This window comes from Oncorhynchus masou, chromosome 23, assembly GCF_036934945.1.
Source record: "Oncorhynchus masou masou isolate Uvic2021 chromosome 23, UVic_Omas_1.1, whole genome shotgun sequence".
In the NCBI taxonomy this organism is placed as follows: Eukaryota; Metazoa; Chordata; class Actinopteri; order Salmoniformes; family Salmonidae; genus Oncorhynchus; species Oncorhynchus masou.
This window is the reverse complement of record NC_088234.1, coordinates 60,743,383-60,766,068: the sequence shown is the minus strand read 5'-3', so window position 1 is coordinate 60,766,068 and position 22,686 is coordinate 60,743,383. Positions and strand designations below refer to the sequence as shown.

The 22,686-nt window shown below is 41.1% G+C and overlaps 1 protein-coding gene across 1 annotated transcript; it reads right to left on the bottom strand.

Annotated features, from left to right (window-relative positions):
- Positions 1-884: 884 nt before the first annotated feature.
- Positions 885-17,638, bottom strand: LOC135511148 (solute carrier family 22 member 7-like). Its single transcript, XM_064932723.1, has 11 exons — positions 17,354-17,638; positions 16,200-16,616; positions 15,306-15,409; positions 15,058-15,212; positions 14,676-14,844; positions 13,879-14,002; positions 11,607-11,716; positions 9,394-9,608; positions 8,965-9,073; positions 8,311-8,523; positions 885-1,280 (listed from the first exon to the last, which is right to left on the bottom strand). The coding sequence occupies exons 2-11, from the start codon at positions 16,575-16,577 to the stop codon at positions 1,202-1,204; spliced, it is 1,656 nt and encodes a 551-aa protein (XP_064788795.1). The 5' UTR covers positions 16,578-16,616; positions 17,354-17,638; the 3' UTR covers positions 885-1,201.
- Between the last annotated feature and the right edge of the window lie 5,048 nt (positions 17,639-22,686).

The following is a 22,686-nucleotide window of genomic DNA, read 5'->3' as shown; positions in this document are numbered from 1 at the left end:
GTTCATATCCCTGAGCTGACAAGGTACAAAATCTGTCTTTCAGGCAGTTAACCCACTGTTCCTAGGCCATCATTGAAAATAAGAATTAGTTCTTAACTGACTTGCCTAGTAAAATAAAGGTAAAAAAATAAAATAAACTGAGGGAGACATGTTTACACCAACAGCAGCAGGAAGAGAGTTAGAAACAGGGTTGTCTAAGTAGACAATGGGCAGCCAGCAATAAAGTTGTTCTCTTTGGTGCCTTGGTCCTCTTGGTCACATTTACACTCAGACACATACCCACACATGGCTCCTCATCTCTTACTGTCACTCTCCCACCTTTTTCGCAGACTATGGCACCTTTGAGAAACACAAAATGAAGAAACAGACATAGGGGCCCTGTTCACTTAAAAGAGAATAGCCCTGCGTGAGACATGTACGCCGAATTGTCTCCCTTGGAACAAAACAAATGTATCTTGGTTCTAATAGTTCAAATGAAATGTAAGGAGAATATCACAGTTTTTATCCCCTTCACTTTGTGTTTCAGGAAATGCTCCATCAGCACTATTCACCAGTAGTATGTTCTCCTACCCTTGTATATAAGCCCAAATATACAGGAGGTGAAAAATCATTTGAAAGTTGTTAGCTGAAGAGGTTTTTAAAGATGTTCTGTTTGTCCTTGTTTGATCCAGCATTGCACTCATAGTGTTTGTAATATTGTGTAGAGCTCTTGTTGAGTGAGAAACACTCCTGGCTGTATGAACATGTATGCCTCCCCACTGAAGATGACATCAGGGTTCAATTCCTGACTCCATCCTTTCTCCACCCTGTCTACTTACCCATCTCTTTCTACAACTTTCTACTAAAGTATCAACATTATGAAACAAACCAGTATTGGAAACCTGTGTCCGTGCAATACACAAATATTTATTGAATGTGAATACTGATGAAGCCTATAGTTTGAACGTGAAGTCACTTCAAATACTGTATATCAACCACAGAAACAAGAGATTGGCTACAGAACCTACAAGGTGCATGCAACACGTTCCACTGGAATTGGTTTATTACAGAAGCAATGGTAGAATGACAAACTCAGCATGCTATAGCCACTCTGTACAACAGTTCTGAAGTCAGAAATATCATACTCTTGGGACAGTTTGAAACTTGTGTACAGTATGCGTCCCTAAACAATAACACCTATGCAGTTAAGTAAATGTCTCAGTCATTGATCCAGCTCATTATTTTTCTGTGACTTCAGCAGGACCTCAGTTTTCTCCAGCGGTGAGACAAAGATGGGATTTCTGGAGAGAGAAGGACAATGTTTTGTTTATGTACATACCAGTCAAAAGTTTGGACACACCTACGGGTTTCTCTTTATTTTTACTATTTTCTACATTGTTGAATAATAGTGGAGACATCAAAGCTATGAAATAACACATATGGACTCATGAGTAACCAAAAAAGTGTTAAACAAATCAAAATAGATTTTCTATTTGAAATTCTTCAAAGTAGCCACCCTTTGCCTTGATGACAGCTTTGCACACTCTTAACATTCTCTCAACCAGCTTCACCTGGAATGCTTTTCTAAACAGTCTTGAAGGAGTTCCCACATATGCTGAGCACTTGTTGGCTGTTTTTCCCTCAATCTGCTGTCCAACTCATCCCAAACCATCTCAATTGGGTTGAGGTCAGGTGATTGTGGAGGCCAGGTAATCTGATTCAGCACTCCATCACTCTCCTTCTTGGTCAAATAACACTTACACAGCCTAGAGGTGTGTTAGGTCATTGTCCTGTTGAAAAACAAATGATAGTCCCACTAAGAGCAAACCAGAGGACAGACTTCCACCAGTCTAATGACCATTGTTAGTGTTTCATCTTATTGGTGTCCTTTAGTAGTGGTTTCTTTGCAGCAATTTGACCACGAAGGCCTGATTCACACATTCTCCTCTGAACAGTTGATGTTGAGATGTGTCTGTTTCTTGAGCTCTGTGAAGCCTGTATTTGGGCTGTCTGGTAGCTCTAATGAACATCCTCTGCCTTAGAGGTAACTCTGGGTCTTCCTTTCCTGTGGAGGTCCTCAAGAGACAGTTTCATCATAGCGCTTGATGGTTTTTGAGACTGCACTTGAAGAATCTTTCAAAGTTGTTAAAATTTTACGTATTGACTGACCTTCATGTCTTAAAGTATTGATGGATTGTTGTTTCTCTTTGCTTATTTGAGCTGTTCTTGTCATAATATGGACTTGGTCTTTTACCAAATAGGGCTATCTTCTGTATACCACCTGTGGTCATCAGCGAAATGGGATACACATGGGCTCTGGTGTGTCCCGGGGATAAATACACCTTTCCCCCATTCATTGAAGAGACTCTCCACCCTCTGGGGAGCCAGGCCCAGCCAACCAGAATGAGTTTTTCCCCACAAAAGGGCTTTATTACATACCGAAATACACCTCAGTTTCATCAGCTGTCCGAGTGGCTGGTCTCAGACGATACAGCAGGTGAAGAAAACAGATGTGGAGGTCCTGGGCTGGTGTGGTTATACGTGTTCTGCAGTTGTGAGGCTGGTTGGACGTATTGCCAAATTCTCTAAAATGACGTTGGAGGTGGCTTATGGTAGAGAAATGAATATTCAATTCTCTGTCATCAGCTCTGGTGGACATTCCTGCAGTCAGCATGTCAATTGCGCACTCCCTCAAAACGTGAGACATCTGTGGTATGTGTGTGACAAAACTGCACATTTTAGAGTGGCCTTTTATTGTCCCCAGCACAAGGTGCACCTGTGTAATGATCGTGCTGTTTAATCAGCTTGTTGATATGCCACACCTGTCAGGTGGATGGATTATCTTGGCAAAAGAGAAATGCTCACTAACAGGGTAGTAAACAAATTTGTGCACCAAATGTTGAGCATATGAAACATTTCTGGGATCTTTGAATTTAATCTTATGAAACATGGGACCAACACTTTACTTGTTGCGTTTATATTTTTGTTCAGTATAGATAGCTACTTTCCACGCCATTGCCGGACAGTAGTTTCGTCACGTGGGAGTGAAGTGTCCCGGTGTTGGTACCGTTCAAGCTCCCCCCATTGAGTAGTAGACTGTCAGGTGGATGGATTATCTTGGCAATTTGATTATCTAGGGTCAATTTGTTATATCTGGAGTACTTCTCCTGTCCTATCCGGTGTCCTGTGTGAATTTAAGTATGCTCTCTCTAATTCTCTCTTTCTCTCTTTCTTTCTCTTTCTCAGAGGACCTGATCCCTAGGACCATGCCTCAGGACTACCTGGTATGATGAATTCACCAATTGATGAATTCACCAATTTGTAAGTCGCTCTGGATAAGAGCGTCTGCTAAATGACTTAAATGTAAATGTAAATGTAAATGACTCCTTGCTGTCCCCAGTCCACCTGGCCGTGCTGATGCTCCAGTTTCAACTGTTCTGATTGTGATTATTATTATTTGACCATGCTGGTCATTTATGAACATTTTAACATCTTGGCCATGTTCTGTTATAATCTCCACCCGGCACAGCCAGAAGAGGACTGGCCACCCCACATAGCATGGTTCCTCTCTAGGTATCTTACTAGGTTTTGGCCTCTCTAGGGAGTTTTTCCTAGCCACCGTGCTTCTACATCTGCATTGCTTGCTGTTTGGGGTTTTCGGCTGCGTTTCTGTACAGCACTTTGAGATATCAGCTGATGTACGAAGGGCTATATAAATACATTTGATTTGATTTGATTTAGACTGTATATAAACTCAGCAAAAAATAAACCTCCCTTTTTCAGAACCCTGTCTTTCAAAGATGATTTATAAAAACCCAAATAACTACACAGATCTTCATTGCAAAGTGTTTAAACACTGTTTCCCCATGCTTTTTCAATGAACTATAAACAATTAATGAACATGCACCTGTGAAACGGTCTTTAAGACACTAGTAGTTTACAGGCGGTAGGAAATTAAGGTCACAGTTATGAAATCTTAGGACACTAAAGAGTCCTTTCTACTAACTCTGAAAAACACCAAAAGAAAGATGCCCAGGGTCCCTGCTCATCTGCGTGAACGTGCCTTAGGCATGCTGCAAGGAGGCATGAGGACTGCAGATGTGGCCAGGGCAATACATTGCAATGTTGGTACTGTGAGATGCCTAAGACAGCACTACAGGGAGACGGGAGGGACAGCTGATCGTCCTCGCTGTGGCAGACCACGTGTAACAACACCTGCACAGGATTAGTACATCCGAACATCACACCTACTGGACAGGTACAGGATGGCAACAACAATTGCCCGAGTTACACCAAGAACGCACAATCCCTCCATCAGTGCTCAGACTGTCCACAATAGGCTGAGAGAGGCTGGACTGAGGGCTTGTAGGCCTGTTGTAATTCAGTTCCTCACCAGACATCACCGGCAACAACACCGCCTATGGACACAAACCCACCGTTGCTGGACCAGACAGGACTGGCAAAAAGTGCTCTTCACTGACGAGTTGCGGTTTTGTCTCACCAGGGGTGATGATCGGATTCGCGTTCAACATCGAAGGAATGAGCGTTACACCGAGGCCTGTACTCTGGAGCGAGATCGATTTGGAGATGGAGGGTCCGTGATGGTCTGGAGCTGTGTGTTACAGCATCATCGGACTGAGCTTGTTGTCATTGCAGGCAATCTCAATGCTGTGCATTACAGGGAAGACATCCTTCTCCCTCATGTGGTACCCTTCCTGCAGGCTCATCCTGACATGACCCTCCAGCATGACAATGCCACCAGCCAAACTGCTCGTTCTGTGCAGGATTTCCTGCAAGACAGGAATGTCAGTGTTCTGACATGGCCAGCGAAAAGCCTGGATCTCAATCCCATTGAGCACATCTGGGACCTGTTGGATCGGAGTGTGAGGTTTAGGGCCATTCCCCCCAGAAATGTCCGGGAACTTGCAGATGCCTTGGTGGAAGTGTGGGGTAACATCTCACAGCAAGAACTGACAAATCTTAATGCAGCTGGTGGCCACACCAGATGCTGACTGTTACTTTTGATTTCGACCTCCCCCCCTTTTTTCAGGGTCACATTATTCCATTTCTGTAAGTCAGATGTCTGTGGAACTTGTTCAGTTTATGTCTCAATTGTTGAATCTTGTTCTGTTCATACAAATATTTACACATGTTAAGTTTTCTGTAAATAAACACAGTTGACAGTGAGAGGACATTTATTTTTTTGCTGAGTTTATGTATGTATCAAGGTGACATCTAAATGGTTATCAATATTACTTATTTCTTGTGTAGGCTGCAATCCTGCTTGAAATAAAATCATGTGAGAGAAAAAAAATTCCACTTATCTACCACCGGCAACAAGACAATGATACCCAGTAGGAAGCACTTCAAGTCAGCAGGCACAACACTGGAGCCCTGACTGCCTGCTTAAAGCCAATTCATGCTTGATCTGAAAATGTGGTCGGAGGCTCCGTATGAAGGGTGTGACCCAATTCTGGAGCTTCCAGAGGCATGCTGTGGCCAAATTGAGCTCTGTAGCGCATCTCCGTGCGCCTCCCAAATTGTGTAACAATGTGGAGGGCCCCATATAGCTCCGTATTGACATGATTGTTTGGTGGGAGGTCCTGTATAAACACTAACTCACTTCCTCTACAACTTCCTTCACAACAGCTCTGCTCTGCTCAACGAAGCTCAAGAAGTATAAATGCCCTGACTTCTGCAGAGGACGTACAACGCTGTATGGCAACTGCAGAAGTCAGATTTACCAGGCAGAGCCTTTTAATATCGACTCGTAGTGCAGCCCAATCAGCCACGCAAACAGTCTTGAGTGACAACAAAGCTGCCCAATTAGCTGATTCTCTTTTCATACGCCCACTCCTTTCAACATATCCACTCACGCATACTCCTGTCACCATATTGGGGTGAAGCTACCCATACTCCTGTTGCCATATTGAGCTGTAGCTACCCATACTCCTGTTGCCATAATGGGGTGAAGCTACCCTTACTCCTGTTGCCATATTGAGCTGTAGCTACCCATACTCCTGTCGCCATATTAGGGTGAAGTTACCATACTCCTGTCGCCATATTGGGGTGAAGCTACTCATACTCCTGTTGTCATATTGGGGTGAAGCTACTCATACTCCTGTTGTCATATTGGGGTGAAGCTACCCATACTCCTGTTGCCATATTGGGGTGAAGCTACCCATACTCCTGTTGCCATATTGAGCTGCAGCTACCCATACTCCTGTTGCCATATTAGGGTGAAGCTACCCTTACTCCTGTTGCTATATTAGGGTGAAACTACCCATACTCCTGTTGCTATATTAGGGTGAAGCTACCCATACTCCTGTTGCTATATTAGGGTGAAGCTACCCTTACTCCTGTTGCTATATTAGGGTGAAGCTACCCATACTCCTATTGCTATATTAGGGTGAAGATTACTCCTGTTGCCATATTGGGCTGCAGCTACCCATATTTGCATGGGTAGCTGCAATAAAACTCACAGGGCTGAGCTGTTTTATACTGGATTGCATGGTTTAGTCCTGCTCTATGCAACTGTAGGTCTAAACTTGTCAGCTATTGTGTTTATTGATTAATTGCAGTTAATCATTTTGGATGGAAAAAGTCTAGGTAACAAATGGGCTATAAATACACAACTTTACCACTGTTTACCCTGGCTAGAGGGACAGGGTGCATAGAAGGCTAGACTATGCAGTTGCTGTTGTTAGTAGCCTACAGTTGATCAGACTGAAAAATATTATATTTTTCATACAATAAAACATGTCAGATTGCTAATGTTTAGGTGTAGGGTGCTACATTTATGGAATAGTTTTTGCTTGTGTCTGTCAGGAGTGATGTGTTATCACACTTGCTTAACAAATTCCGGAGGAAAGCAGAGAGTGCGCCATGAGCTTTGTGCTTGTGCCCGTCTTGCACAACCTACAATTTCCGTGAATCTGATTGGTCAAGACATGCAAAGAGCCTGCAGCAGCACTTTGATGTAAGGGACAGAGAAAAAAATCGGTCTAAAGAACAACCCTATGCCTGTCTTTTTAATGCATCAATATATTTTATAAAACTAAATCAAACTGATAGAAAAGTGCTGTTGCAAATCCCTTGCAAAAAAAGATTGCAGTTTTGAAACTGCAGTAAAAGTGCAGTAACTTCATTCAACTGTGGTATTTTGGACGCAGTATTTGCAGAATAACTGCAGTTATATAAACTGCACTCTGACTGCAAGGGATGCCGCCTCGTACCATCTTTTCCTGGCGGCCTTGGTAGACAGTGGTGTAAAGTAACTAAGTACAAATACTTTGAAGTACGAACGTTGTACATACTATTTATATTTTTTGACTACTTTTACTTTTACTCCCCTATTTCCATAGAAAGTATGTACTTTTTACTCCCATATATTTCCCTGACACCTAAAAGTACTCGTTGCATTTTGAATGCTTGGACAAGAAAATGGTCCAATTCAAGCACTTATCATGAGAACATGTGGTCATCCAGTTTCAACTGTTCACCCGACGTGCTACCTGTCCCAGATCTGCTGTTTTCTACTCTTTAGAGACAGCAGGTGCGGTAGACATACTCTGAATGATCGGCTATGAAAAGCCAACTGACATTTACTCCCGAGGTGCTGACCTGTTGCACCCTCGACAACCACTGGGATTATTATTTTTTGACCCTGCTGGTCATCTATGAACATTTGAACTTCTTGGCCATGTTCTGTTAATCTCCACCCGGCACAGCCAGAAGAGGACTGGCCACCCCTCATAGCCTGGCTCTTCTCTCGGTTTCTTCCTAGGTTTTGGCCTTTCTAGGGAGTTTTTCCTAGCCACCTTGCTTCTACTCCTGCATTGCTTGCTGTTTGGGGTTTTAGGCTGGGTTTCTGTACCGCACTTTGTGACATCAGTTGATTTAAGAAGGGGTTTATAAATACATTTGATTGATTGATTGATCCCTGCTGCCTCTGATCTGGCAGACTTACTAAACACAAATGCTTTGTTTCTAATTGATGTATGAGAATTATTGTTCCACTGGCTATCCGTAAATAAATCAAAAACAAGAAAATCGTTACATGTTTTGCTTAATATAAGGAATTTGAAATTAATTATTGCAATTACATTTACTTTGGATACTTAAGTACATTTAAAAATAAACACTTTTAGACTTTTACACAAGTAGTATTTTACTGGGTGAATATCACTTCTACTTGAGTCATTTTCTATTAAGATATCTTTACTTTTACTCAAGTATGACCATTTGGTACTTTTTCCACTACTGCTGGTATATACTGTAACAGCGGGTTACAAATTAAACTGACAATCTTTGTGAAGTTGGCTGGGTTACCTTTTTTTTGTTTGTTCAATATCCTCAATGGTCTCTGGCAGCCTTGCATTGTGGGTTTCTGGGAGAAGGAAGGCCACCAGACCAGAAAGAATGGACACACAACAGATGATGACTTCAGGGAGGGGCTTCCACACGTCCTCCAATAGAATGATGAGGGGTGCTATGGACACGCCCAACCGAGCCATGAAGTTATTGTAGCCCAACCCATTTTGTCTGTTAGGGGGAAAATGTTGATAGTGAGACTCAGAAAACTCCTGCTGAGACTGAAGCTGTCCTAATATGGACACCGTACATTGCATTCCACAGGTCTCCCTTGAAAAATAGGTATTTTGACCTCAACATGGTAAAATAAAGGTAACATTTATTTTATTTTTGTTAGTAATTTTTGTTATGCGGCCTGAGCAAATCTCACAGCTCCCCTGACGCACTGCTGATAAATACTTTGTTGAGGGAAAATGTACTTGATATGATTGTGATGTGTTGTTGTCTCACCTAGCTATCTTAAGATGAATGCACTAATTGACAGTCGCTCTGGCTAAGAGCGTCTGCTAAATTACTAAAATGTCATTGTAAAATGTTAAATAAAGCATGCTTCAGTTTGAGGAAATGAACTCTAATGGTGTTTCACTGTGAAAATGCTCCGGTAAATCTGACCTTACGACCGTAGGGAAGAGTTCAGCCGTATACAAGATGACAGTGGTGAAGGAGGCCTCTGATAGGCCTTTCCCAAGCACAGCGACGATGGTGCGAACATGCCACTGACCTGAACAGAGGAACAAAACAACAGATCCTGAGGATAAGACTGTCATCTCTCAAACACTGACGAAAAAAAGGCAAAATAATAAACATTCCTTTACTGTCCAATTTACTCCACATAATCATCTAGGAATTCATTTTAGGTTGCACTTTATTATAAACATTCATAAGCATTTATAAACCTTTTATACAATATTAATACATATATATTTCTTTATTCATATAATTTCTTTGCATATAGGCATTATAAGCATTATAATTCATAATTAATTTACAACCTTTATGATAATTTATAAAGCAATAATAATGGCCTATTTATGTAGTCACCTTTGGGCACAAAGATGTTGATGGCGATGCAGGTTCCCGTTAGCAGAAGAGTGCCTGCCTGGCAGTGTTTCCGACCAATGGTATCGAGACAGAAGTAGACGACCATCTTGGCGGGCACCTCGATGGCAGAGTAGATAAAGTGGGTGAGGTAGACATTCAGGCCAAACCCTGTAATGTTTAAACTGATCCCATAGTATGTTGAGGCCACACCATACCTGTGAGGAGAGAACACAATGAGATCTACGTTGTGTTTGTCATAAGTTGCACCTCTGTCACTCGGTTGCATCATGCCATTGTTATGAACGTTCTCAAGCCGCCCTCTATAGCAGTGCCCTAAAGTCATGATAAGCCCAGTCATTCTGGGAGGCTAATGTCTGTTTAGTCTAAATTACACTATCGTGACTGGAAATATGATGACATTGCCAAAGTAGTCAATGAGGTATACATTATGTTTGACTTGATAAAGATAAAAGATAACTCACAGACACATAAGGACACTATCTACAGAAACAGGTTAATCAAGAGCTCTATCCAATCAGATCTGCTTTCGCCGACATCCGCATTGCAGGGGTGTCAGAGGTGGAACTGCGTTAGACCTGTCAAATCCACAAGTGGCTTCCGGCATTATACCTAAAGCGGACATTGCCATTGGCTGCCTTAACAGAAATCCCATGCAGCCTTGTTTACAAGTTCAAACACTGGAATGTGAGATGTAATTTACACTTCGATTAGGATGATAAAAATCTTCATTACTTAGAGTTATGATTTTTCCATTTGAGCATAATTATTTCCATATAGCCTACACTTTCTCGCTCTAATCTTCTAACGCGAGTAGGGCGGTTGTGGCTTCCTGACAATCATTGCAAGGGCAGCTACTCACGATTTTACATCTCCAAGGCAGTTCCACCTCTGACTCTGCCAAAACATCAGCTATGCAGGTGTGTGCTATCACTGGTTAATGCTTGATCTAATTTAATCTAGGCCTAAAACTAGTCCTGTATTAAGAAGCACTTTCAATGGAGATTCTTCATTGGTTTGTGTACTGTATGGGCCGCAAACCAGTCTATACAGTACCGGCCCATACAGTCCAAACCAGTCCATACAGCCCAAACCAGTCTATACAGCCCCAAACCAGTCTATACAGTACCGGTTCTTACAGCCCAAACCAGTACATACAGTCCAAACCAGTCCAAACCAGTCCATACATCCCCAAACCAGTCTATACAGTACCGGTTCTTACAGCCCAAACCAGTACATACAGTACCGGGCCATACAGTCCCAAACCAGTCTATACAGTACTGCAAACCAGTTCATACAGTCCCAATCCAGTCTATACAGTACTGCAAACCAGTCCATACAGTCCCAAACCAGTCTATACAGTACTGCAAATCAGTTCATACAGTCCCAATCCAGTCTATACAGTACTAAAAACCAGTTCATACAGTCCCAATCCAGTCTATACAGTACTGCAAACCAGTCCATACAGTCCCAAACCAGTCTATACAGTACTGCAAATCAGTTCATACAGTCCCAATCCAGTCTATACAGTACTAAAAACCAGTTCATACAGTCCCAAACCAGTCTATACAGTACAGCAAACCAGTCCATACAGTCCCAAACCAGTCTATACAGTACTGCAAACCAGTTCATACAGCCCCAAACCAGTCTATACAGTACTGCAAATCAGTTCATACAGTCCCAATCCAGTCTATGTAAGTCGCTCTGGATAAGAGCGTCTGCTAAATGACTTAAATGTAAATGTTAAATGTATACAGTACTAAAAACCAGTTCATACAGTCCCAAACCAGTCTATACAGTACAGCAAACCAGTCCATACAGTCCCAAACCAGTCTATACAGTACTGCAAACCAGTTCATACAGCCCCAAACCAGTCTATACAGTGCTGCAAACCAGTTCATACAGTCCCAAACCAATCCATACAGTACATACAAATAGACACAAAGCTGTGTAATGATTTGTGACAGATATGAGACCAGGGATACTTGCCTGTTAGTAGAGCCAGATATACTCACCACACTATGCCTGTTATTAGAGCCATAAATACTCACCACACTATGCCTGTTATTAGAGTCATAAATACTCACCACACTATGCCTGTTATTAGAGCCATAAATACTCACCACACTATGCCTGTTATTAGAGCCATAAATACTCACCACACTATGCCTGTTATTAGAGCCATATATACTCACCACACTATGCCTGTTAGTAGAGCCAGTCTTCTCATCTTTGGGGTCCTCACCAGGTCCAGGTAGGAGTAGGTCTTGTTATGGTTGTCCGTGCCAACCACATCAGACAGGTGCTAAGCAGTATGGGAGAGAGGCTAAGTTAGTTTATTTTTAATTATTTGACCAGGTAAGTTGACTGAGAAAACATTCTCATTTAGAACATGGGGAGTAGTTACAGGGGAGATGAATGAGCCAATTGTAAACTGGGGATGATTAGGTGACGGTATGAGGGGCAGATTGGGAATTTATCCAGGACACCGGGCTTAACACCCCTACTCTTATGATAAGTGCCGTGGGATTTTTAGTGACCACAGAGAGTCAGGAAACCCATTTAACATCCCAACCAAAATAAGGCACCCAACACAGGGCAATGGTAATTATTTTTTAGACCAGAGGAAAGGGTGCCTCCTACTGGCCCTCCAACAGCATCTGGTCTTCCATCCAGGGACCAACCCTGCTTAGCTTCAGAAGCAAGGCAGCAGTGGGATGCAGGGCGGTATGCTGCTGGCTTGGGATAGTTAGTTCCAGTGTGTTACATTTATGGCTAGTGTATCCTCCACATACAGTACCAGTCAAAAGTTTGGACACACCTACTCATTCCAGAGTTTTTCTTTATTTGTACTATTTTCGTTGTAGAATAATAGTGAAGACATCAAAACTATGAAATTACACATATGGAATCATGTAGTAAATAAATAAGTGTTAAACAAATCAAAATATATTTTCTATTTGAGATTCTGCAAAGTAGCCAACCTTTGCCTTGATGACAGCTTTGCACACTCTTGGCATTCTCTCAACCATCTTCACCTGGAATGCTTGTCCAACTGTATTGAAGGAGTTCCCACATATACTAAGCACTCTGCGGTCCATCTCATCCCAAACCATCTCAATTGGGTTGAGGTTGGGTGATTGTGGAGGTCAGGTCATCTGATGCAGCACTCCATCACACTCCTTCTTGGTCAAATAGCCCTTACACAGCCTGGAGGTATGTCGGGTCATCGTCCTGTTGAAAAATAAATGATAGTCCCACTAAGCGCAAAGCAGATGGGATAGTGTATTGCTGTGGTAGCCATGCTGGTTGTGTGCCTTGAATTCTAAATAAATTACAAACTGTGTCACCAGCAAAGCACCCCCTCCCCTTCACACCTCCTCTTCCATGCTTCATGATGGGAACCACACATACAGAGATCATCCATTCACCTACTCTCCATCTCACAAAGACACGTCTGTTGGAACCAAAAATCTCAAATTTGGAGTCATCAGACCAAAGGACAGATTTCCACTGGTCTAATGTCCATGTTTATGTTTCTTGGCCCAAACAAATATCTTCTTCTTATTGATGTCCTTTAGTAGTGGTTTATTTGCAGCAATTCGACCATGAAGGCCTGATTCACGCAGTCTCCTCTGAACAGTTGATGTTGAGATGTGTCTGCTCCTTGAACCATGTGAAACATTTATTTGGGCTGCAATTTCTGAGGCTGGTAACTGTAATGAACTTAACCTCTGCAGCAGAGGTAACTCTGGGTCTTCCTTTCCTGTGGAGGTCCTCGAGAGCCAGTTTCATCATAGCGCTTGATGGTTTTTGCGACTGCACTTGAAGAAACTTTCAACGTTCTTGAAATTTTACGGATTGACTGACCAATGATGGACTGTCGTTTCTCTTTGCTTATTTGTGTAGTTCTTGCCATAACATGGACTTTGTCTTTTACTAAATAGAGCAATCTTCTGTATACCACCCCTACCTTGTCACAACATAACTGATTGGCTCAAACGCATTAAGAAGGAAAGAAATTCCACAAATTAACTTTAACAAGGCACACCTGTTAATTGAAATGCATTCTAGGTGACTACCTCATGAAGCTGGTTGAGAGAATGCCAATAGTGTGTCATCAAGGCAAAGGGTGGCTACTTGAAGAATCTCAAATATAAAATATCAAATGCATTTTGATTTGTTTAACACTTTTTTGGTTACTACATGATTCCATATGTGTTATTTCATAGTTTTGATGTCTTCACTATTATTCTTCAATGTAGAAAATAAATAAAGTAAAGCCCTTGAATTAGAAGGTGTGTCCAAACTTTTGACTGGTACTGTTTATTTGTGCTTCAAACCTATGCTCTTTCTAACACCTCATAACTGTAATAAAGCTGTATAAATGATTGCATGCCCTGTGCATTTTTGAATAAGAGTAAATATTAGCAGTAAATACTAGCAACTGAAAATTGTTGCATTTACCTCAAGTTTGATTTTGGACGTGAAGTCCTTTCTGTTGTTAAAACGAGCACATTTCTCCAGGTAAAGATGGGCTCTTTCCACTTTGCCATTGGCTATGAGCCACCTGGCAGACTCAGGGAGCCACCTGCAGTGATGATGAACCATTACAATGGGTCAAAGCACAATAATAACCATTTCCCTGCATAAAGTAGTGAATTTGGAGTGTAGCCTCAAATCCTGATTCAAACTTGGGTTCCTGTGACTCACAGTCCAACACTTCAACTGTTATGCCAAGAAGTGGGCCGACCCACTTGAAGAGGTCACTAAGGACCTTGTCCTAAGGTCACTACAACACTGTAGTGAACTATATTTAAGCAATACGGCTCGAGGGTGTGTGATATAGAGTGCCTGAATACAGCACTTAGCCGTGATAAATTGGCCATACAACACAAACCACAGAGGTGCTTTATTACTATTATAAACTGGCTTCAAATGTAACTAGAACAGTAAAATACACATGTTTTGTCATACCCGTGGTATGCGGCCTCATATACCATGGCTTTCAGCCAATCAGCATTCAGGGCTCGAACCACACAGTTTATATTATACAGGAGTTTACTGTATGTGATGCAAAATTTGGAATGTGCATTATTCAGGTGAGTTCTTCTACACCATGGTGGTGGGTGGGGCTGGTTACACATGTATAGATATGCATCTTCGTCTGCATCTTGTACCATGCTGTATCAAAAACATGTCAAATCCAGATATCCATTGATATGTTTAGGATATGGTCCGGATATCACCCAGTGTATTCTTACCACCAAGTGATGATAGCCAAGCCCAGGGGTGCAGAGACAGTTATCATTAGCATCCGCCAATCATTCACTTGATACGCAATGCCCGCTAGCATCATGTTGCCAAAGGACCAGGCCATGCTGCCCGTTATACCTATTAATGCCCGGTGCTTAATGTCCACCCACTCCACACCTTGAAAGAATGTAAATAGAGTTAAAAAAATGTTTTAACAATATTGTTGGGTTTCACTTTACATAAAGTTTATGTTATACCTCTGTAACAACACTATTAAATACACTGTATTAACATGTTGTTAAGTAATACTTTCATAACTGCATTTAATTAAATTGCTTAGCAATGGAGTCAAACATTTTGTTCATATGAAATCTATAGAGCTTAGCTTACTGAGAACGGTCGAGATGATGCTGATGCCTGTAAGTCCAAAGCCAGTAAAGAATCTCATCACTCCGAACATGGTATAGGAGTTAGAGAATGCACTGGCAAATCCAAATACCATGGATATGGTATAGGACACCAATAGCATAGGCTTCCTCCCAAACCTGGAAAAGAGCATTCAAGAAACATAGCCACAAATAAATCATTAAATGTAAAGAAAGAATGTAGATATCAGGTATTGGGGTGAAATGACCTACTTGTCAGTGAGGGTACCAAAGGCTATAGCTCCAATCATCACGCCAACAAAGAAAATGGTGGCTGTGGCTTTATTCATGCCTTTTCTGTCACAGACAAGGTCCCACTTTATAGAAAGAGGAGGAATGATAGTGACAGTCAAGAAAGCATGCGTTCACAATTCCTATTATATGTACCGGTTGAAGTAGGATAATAATAATAATGATAATAGTATGTTACTTAAAGTGGGGACAATATCTAACCAGTGAAATTATGATTGAATAAATGGGCACAGAATTGCATGTAATGTGGCTATAACAACAAACCAGGGAATTTGAAAATAATTGACTAACTCTGAGGGGTCTCATTTAAAACATTTTTCTCTCTTAATTGTCTTACAGAGTTTTCAATTTGGTTCTGTATTGTGTTCATTGTTCAAGACACTGTATAATTTGCTCAAAGCCTTGGTTAATACAAAATGACATTAATCTGCTGGTCGTAGGTCGGGGGGCCAGAACATCATTATAATCATTAATGTACTGCAACGACCACAATTAAGACCAAGCGGGCAAGACGTCTACATTTCATTTGACAAAATCATAATCATTTCATACCTTGATTATATTGAGACAGGATCGATCACACACTGTTTGTCTCTCTATTTAATCATGGGGATACTTGGGAATGGAAATGCCAACGTAAAATCATTTTCAGCTGAATTACGTTTTTCTTTTTTTCTTAAGAAAACTTTTGGGGTCAAATAAAATCGCTTGCAGGACGAATTTGGTCAATGGGCCGCCTGTTGCCTTTTTCTGCTATATTCCTTTTATCTTGTCAACCTTTGTAATTTGCTTTGGCCTTTGAACCATTAGCATCAGCTATCCACCACTCAACTGATATCATTGGAAGTATTTTACCTCTGTTGCCATAGTGGATTTGAAGGTGCTGTTGTCATATGCCCATCCATTCTGACAGGGGACTGTAGCTAGATCACTGTTATTGGAGTTGGACAGGATGTGGAACTGGGGCTCTGGGAACATCTTACAGGAGCTTGGAGTCCCATCTTCCTGCACTGGAACGCTGACAGTCAGTCTCTGCTCCTGGGTCAGATTCCCAAAGAGGCTGCCATCATCCAGAGCGCTGAGGTCACAGTGGTGAGAGGGCACGGCGGCAATGAAGTTATTCAGCAGGAAGTGGCACGGTAGTATCACTCGAGGGATACAGAGCAGAGTGACGATCAGCACCTGAAACCATCCACAGCCATCGATCTCCTCTAGAATGTTGTCAAACTTCATCCTCAAGCTTGGGCAAGAGGGTGATCCTTTGCAATACAGCTAAAAGTGGAAGACAATCAATTTAATTTAAGCCATGCAGAAAATTGACACATACCCTACTGTGTTGTTTGTATGCAGTCTGCAATGAGGAAAATGTGAGTGTGCTAACGTGGAGGTAGGATCTTAAATTGGTCACCCTGATCCAGGAGAACTTTCCTTGTTGTGTATGTGAGGTTTCAAAATTAAAGAGGCATCTAAAGTAATTTCCACAAAAAAATGTAGAGGGGGGGGGGGGTGTAGAGCAAAACGGAGAACACCATCATAAAATCGAAGTCATATTAGTTTGTAGCCCAAACGGTTTGCACACTTCAGACAGAAGTTGGCACATCAGCTTTACCGACTTCAGACGAGTTCTGTGGGCTTATGGGGGTTTATGGGGGTTTTACCATTCGGACGTGAGAAGACCGATTTTCGGAATTTCTCAGTCTGACAAACATTGCTGTAGCTCGGCCTCCTTCCATGCAGATGCGTAAGGCTGACAAATGTGGATGCGATGGTTTGAGATGCAGTCCATGCAAAAAATATATATTTTTAGCTTAAACTGACAGATTTTGATGGGGTTTATTTTATTATGTTACTTAGAATGACACTTAAGGATTTAATTATAATCCACGAAATAATTCACATTTCCTGTTGCTGCAGGATTATTTTCCTGCTGTAGCAAACTGGCTCAAATTAAGATCTTACATCTGTATTCATCCACGGCGCTTGAGAGGATTAAATCATTTAGGACTTACTTAGTAGAGGTCTTGCGTCCAGAGAGGGTGGGCGAGCGACTCTTCTGGCCAGTACTTCCCTCTAGCAGTGGAACCACAGACAACTCTCCCCACAGGATGAAGTCTTGAGTTCTAAGAGCTAGCCTGCCTTCTGATGTCCTCTCTACTGGAATCACGTCCTTCTCAGGTAGAAACACCTCCACTGGCTTTCCAACAAAAGTATAAGTAGATAGGTCTCTAAGTCACCTTCGATAAGCTTTGAGGAAATATGTTCCCAGACCCCAGATAACCAAAATGGGAAACAAAGTTTGTGCCACTTCCAGACTCAATCACACTCCCCCTCTCTCCCCACCTCCTGAACCCCTGCGCTGGGAGCAGAGTTCAGAAACTAGACTGTTGTGTTAGCTGACAGCTGGACCAGTGGGAGGCAAGCACATTGGCCAAGAGCTGAGCTGTTCTGATTGGAGAGGTGTGACAAACATTTTATAATTTGTTTATATTATATTTTTTTGTCACAACATATTGGTACGTTGATACACTGCTGACATTGTGGATAAGTCAATATAGTTCATTGTCCACACACACAATGTTTTTCTTTTGAGTGTTTTCACATTCTTGTAATAAATATGCTGTGATACAGAAAAAAGTAGGTACTGACACTAAAGTCTCCTTTACACCTTGTGCTAACATGTGAGTTTTGTGATCTGATCCAATCACGATCTGATAAAGGTTTGTCACGTATTCACATTGTATTAAAATTTCTTTCTTATGCGTCCACCATGTTGGCATTGTTACCAGACTATCTGGTGCCTCTTTGCATGCAAATGAATTAGGACTGACTCAATTTAGCTGGCTTAAACACACTTTTTTGCTACCATTCATAATTTCTAAACTAGAATTAATTTTCATTGTGGAATACAGACTTCAAAATTCTAAATTCAAATCACTGCCACAAAACTTACAGAATGTTCAAACTGAAAAATGTTGAGAGCTTAAAAACCCATTATATGGCTTATGGTCATATAGTACTTACTATAGCTTACTATACTAGCCCACTATAACCCACTATAATAACTCCAAGACTAGAAACCACCCCAAAATAGGTCACAATACTAATACAAAGCCCATGAAAACCCTATTACTACCATTACTACTTCTACCATTACTACTGCTGTTACTACCACTAATACCACTACTAATACTATTTCACAACCATACATACTCCAAGACGAGCAAGCACAGCACATTTATTTCAGTTAATGTCCTTTTCTAGTTGACAGATACAGTGCCTTGCGAAAGTATTCGGCCCCCTTGACCTTTGCGACCTTTTGCCACATTTCAGGCTTCAAACATAAAGATATAAAACTGTATTTTTTTGTGAAGAATCAACAACAAGTGGGACACAATCATGAAGTGGAACGACATTTATTGGATATTTCAAACTTTTTTAACAAATCAAAAACGGAAAAATTGGGCGTGCAAAATTATTCAGCCCCTTTACTTTCAGTGCAGCAAACTCTCTCCAGAAGTTCAGTGAGGATCTCTGAATGATCCAATGTTGACCTAAATGACTAATGATGATAAATACAATCCACCTGTGTGTAATCAAGTCTCCGTATAAATGCACCTGCACTGTGATAGTCTCAGAGGTCCGTTAAAAGCGCAGAGAGCATCATGAAGAACAAGGAACACACCAGGCAGGTCCGAGATACTGTTGTAAAGAAGTTTAAAGCCGTATTTGGATACAAAAAGATTTCCCAAGCTTTAAACATCCCAAGGAGCACTGTGCAAGCGATAATATTGAAATGGAAGGAGTATCAGACCACTGCAAATCTACCAAGACCTGGCCGTCCTTCTAAACTTTCAGCTCATACAAGGAGAAGACTGATCAGAGATGCAGCCAAGAGGCCCATGATCACTCTGGATGAACTGCAGAGATCTACAGCTGAGGTGGGAGACTCTGTCCATAGGACAACAATCAGTCGTATATTGCACAAATCTGGCCTTTATGGAAGAGTGGCAAGAAGAAAGCCATTTCTTAAAGATATCCATAAAAAGTGTTGTTTAAAGTTTGCCACAAGCCACCTGGGAGACACACCAAACATGTGGAAGAAGGTGCTCTGGTCAGATGAAACCAAAATTGAACTTTTTGGCAACAATGCAAAACATTATGTTTGGTGTAAAAGCAACACAGCTCATCACCTTGAACACACCATTCCCACTGTCAAACATGGTGGTGGCAGCATCATGGTTTGGGCCTGCTTTTCTTCAGCAGGGACAGGGAAGATCGTTAAAATTGATGGGAAGATGGATGGAGCCAGATACAGGACCATTCTGGAAGAAAACCTGATGGAGTCTGCAAAAGACCTGAGACTGGGATGGAGATTTGTCTTCCAACAAGACAATGATCCAAAACATAAAGCAAAATCTACAATGGAATGGTTCAAAAATAAACATATCCAGGTGTTAGAATGGCCAAGTCAAAGTCCAGACCTGAATCCAATCGAGAATCTGTGGAAAGAACTGAAAACTGCTGTTCACAAATGCTCTCCATCCAACCTCACTGAGCTCGAGCTGTTTTGCAAGGAGGAATGGGAAAAAAATTCAGTCTCTCGATGTGCAAAACTGATAGAGACATACCCCAAGCGACTTGTAATCGCAGCAAAAGGTGGCGCTACAAAGTATTAACTTAAGGGGGCTGAATAATTTTGCACACCCAATTTTTCAGTTTTTGATTTGTTAAAAAAGTTTGAAACATCCAATAAATGTCATTCCACTTCATGATTGTGTCCCACTGGTTGTTGATTCTTCACAAAAAATACAGTTTTATATCTTTATGTTTGAAGCCTGAAATGTGGCAAAAGGTTGCAAAGTTCAAGGGGGCCGAATACTTTCGCAAGGCACTGTATACAATTCATATTGGTTTTCCAAGCTGGTGGAAGCAAAATAGCCCTGTAACAGCAAAGCTTCCCCACAGTATTTTGCAGTAGGTCTGAGGATATTTTCTGCATATGTTTCCTTCCTACTAGACCAAAGAGCTCTATTTGACCATAGCGCCTGTTCCAAACCAAGTGCCAATGCCATTGAGCAAACTCCAGGCATTTACATTTGTTGGTTGCTCTCAATGAAAGTGTTTTTCTGGCAACCGCTCCAAAGAGCCTATTGGCAAAGGAGATGGCGTCAAATTGTAGATGTAGAAACTTGGTGACCCGAAGATGTGACCAAGTTCTGTAATTCTCCAGCTGTGGCCCTTGGACATTTTTTTGCCTCCAGAACCATCTTCCTCACTGTGCGTGGGGAAAAGATACACATGCATTCAATATCAGGCAAGATTACCACTGTTCCAGTACCCATTACCTGATTTATGAAGGTCAATAACCATCCGTGAGTTCTTTGCTTTTTCCTATGTGTGTTACTTCATTTTTCTACCCCAGTAAAACAGGAAGCCATGGAAGACCAAAACGCATTCCTTAAGATAAGAATCATTTAAAAAAGTAGAATGTTAATGCAGATTTTATTTTGTTTGTTTATATTTATAATAATCTTTAGGGGTGCCAATAATTTTACCCCTATTTCTTTGAGAGAAAAAGCATTACTTGTTAAACAAAATCAATTTTTCTGAACAATTGCTCAGTAGCTCAGTATTTGTATTATTTATTTTATGCAGTCTTTTTTACTCATCTTTGTCAAGGGTGCCATTCATTTTGGACCTGATTGTACATCGATATTCCATGATTTTGATTTGATTGCACAAGATTAAATGAAACCGTGGCCAGTGTGCCCTAATGCCCTTCCTTGCTTTCACGCCTCACTTCTCTTTCAGGGCAAAGTGAGTTGGCACATTAGTCTCCTCAGTTACCCATTTCCAAAGGATTAAAGATTAAAATAGCAAACCCAGAGACACTTGTACAAAGTGTACAGTACAGAACAAATATATTACAGATTTATACAACGGGTGGGTCTAATCCTGAATGCTGATTGGTTAAAAGTCTATTCCACAAGTTACCACCAGCTAAATCTATGACGTTAAATTCCTATTTTTACTCTGTTCCATCTGACTGCGCAATCCACTGTCTCATCATCCCAGCCAGGTATTTATAAACTTGATCTCCACTATAAAAAGCATCTAGACATTATCTCACATTTCTTTTAGACTAACGTTTAGTTTTCAACAGGGGAGATTTGTATAAACCTTGCTGTCTATCTCTCCGACATTTGCAACATTGTTCCAATATTCAAACTCGATGTCCAACTGTCCCATAGTAATGAATGTGTAGGGGCATAGTTATTATGTATATATACAAACAAATGTAAATTGAAAAAAGGTCATACGAAATTAAGTGCAGCTAGTTTGCAGTCTTTCCAGCTTCAGTTCAAAGTTATTGACTGGGTCGCGTCTATAGATACAGAACAAAAAGAACAAACGACTGGGTCATGTCCTTGGATACAGAACAAAAAGAACGAATGACAGGATCGCGTCTCTAGCAACCCTAGACTTGTGCATGGACTATATCTTGTGGAAGGAGTTGGTTGGTCACATATGTAATATTTAAGTGGTAATGTCCTTGAAGCCGGGGTTTGTTGGATATATTGGCACAATTTGTCAGCCCTCGATGAACACTTGTAACAATATATCCAACAAACACCGGCAAACATATACTAAACAACCAAAGATTTCAAGGACTGTTTTTTTTTTAACTAGGCAAGTCAGTAAGAACAAATTGTTATTTACAATGATAGCCTCGGAACAGTGGGTTAACTGACTTGTTCAAGGGCAAAACAACAGATTTTTTACTTTGTCAGCTCGGGGATTCGATCTAGAAACCTTTCAGTTACTGGCCCATGCTCTAACCACTAGGCTACCTGCTGCCCCATTTATACTACGGCTATCGACAGTAGTCACAGTGACATCATGAACATTCTATTGTCGTCCGACATCAAACTTATCGTTGTCATTATGAAAAAGTATAATCACAAAAACTACAGGCTGCATGACATCAGCAGCCTGGTGATCCAAAATAGCATAACTAGTGTATTTTAACACCAAAAAACCCATCCGTTTGGAAATGAATTTAATATAATGTCAATCTAACAAACCAGGTAACTAAAAGCTACTTTCTAAACAATATTTTGGTTCTTTTCTAGCTTGTTAGCTAGCTGGCTAGCTAATTTTAAGTTAGCTGGCTAGCCAGTTCAAATAATGACCATATCATATAGCTGGCAACGTCTTCACTTTAGTTAATTTGTCTTCATTATTACCAAAAAATAAACTCACAACAAGATCATTGTTTACAAGTTAATGGCGAGCCAATTACAGAAAACAGCTTACATTTGTGAGTGTGACAAAATAAAAG

Coding starts and splice junctions, on each gene's coding strand:
- LOC135511148 (XM_064932723.1), bottom strand. CDS start 16,577: ATGAAGTTTGACAACATTCTAGAGGAGATCGATGGCTGTGGATGGTTT. Junction 15,213..15,305: donor TTTGGTACCCTCACTGACAA/GTAGGTCATTTC, acceptor GCTCTTTTCCAG/GTTTGGGAGGAAGCCTATGC. Junction 9,074..9,393: donor CAACATCTTTGTGCCCAAAG/GTGACTACATAA, acceptor TCCTCTGTTCAG/GTCAGTGGCATGTTCGCACC.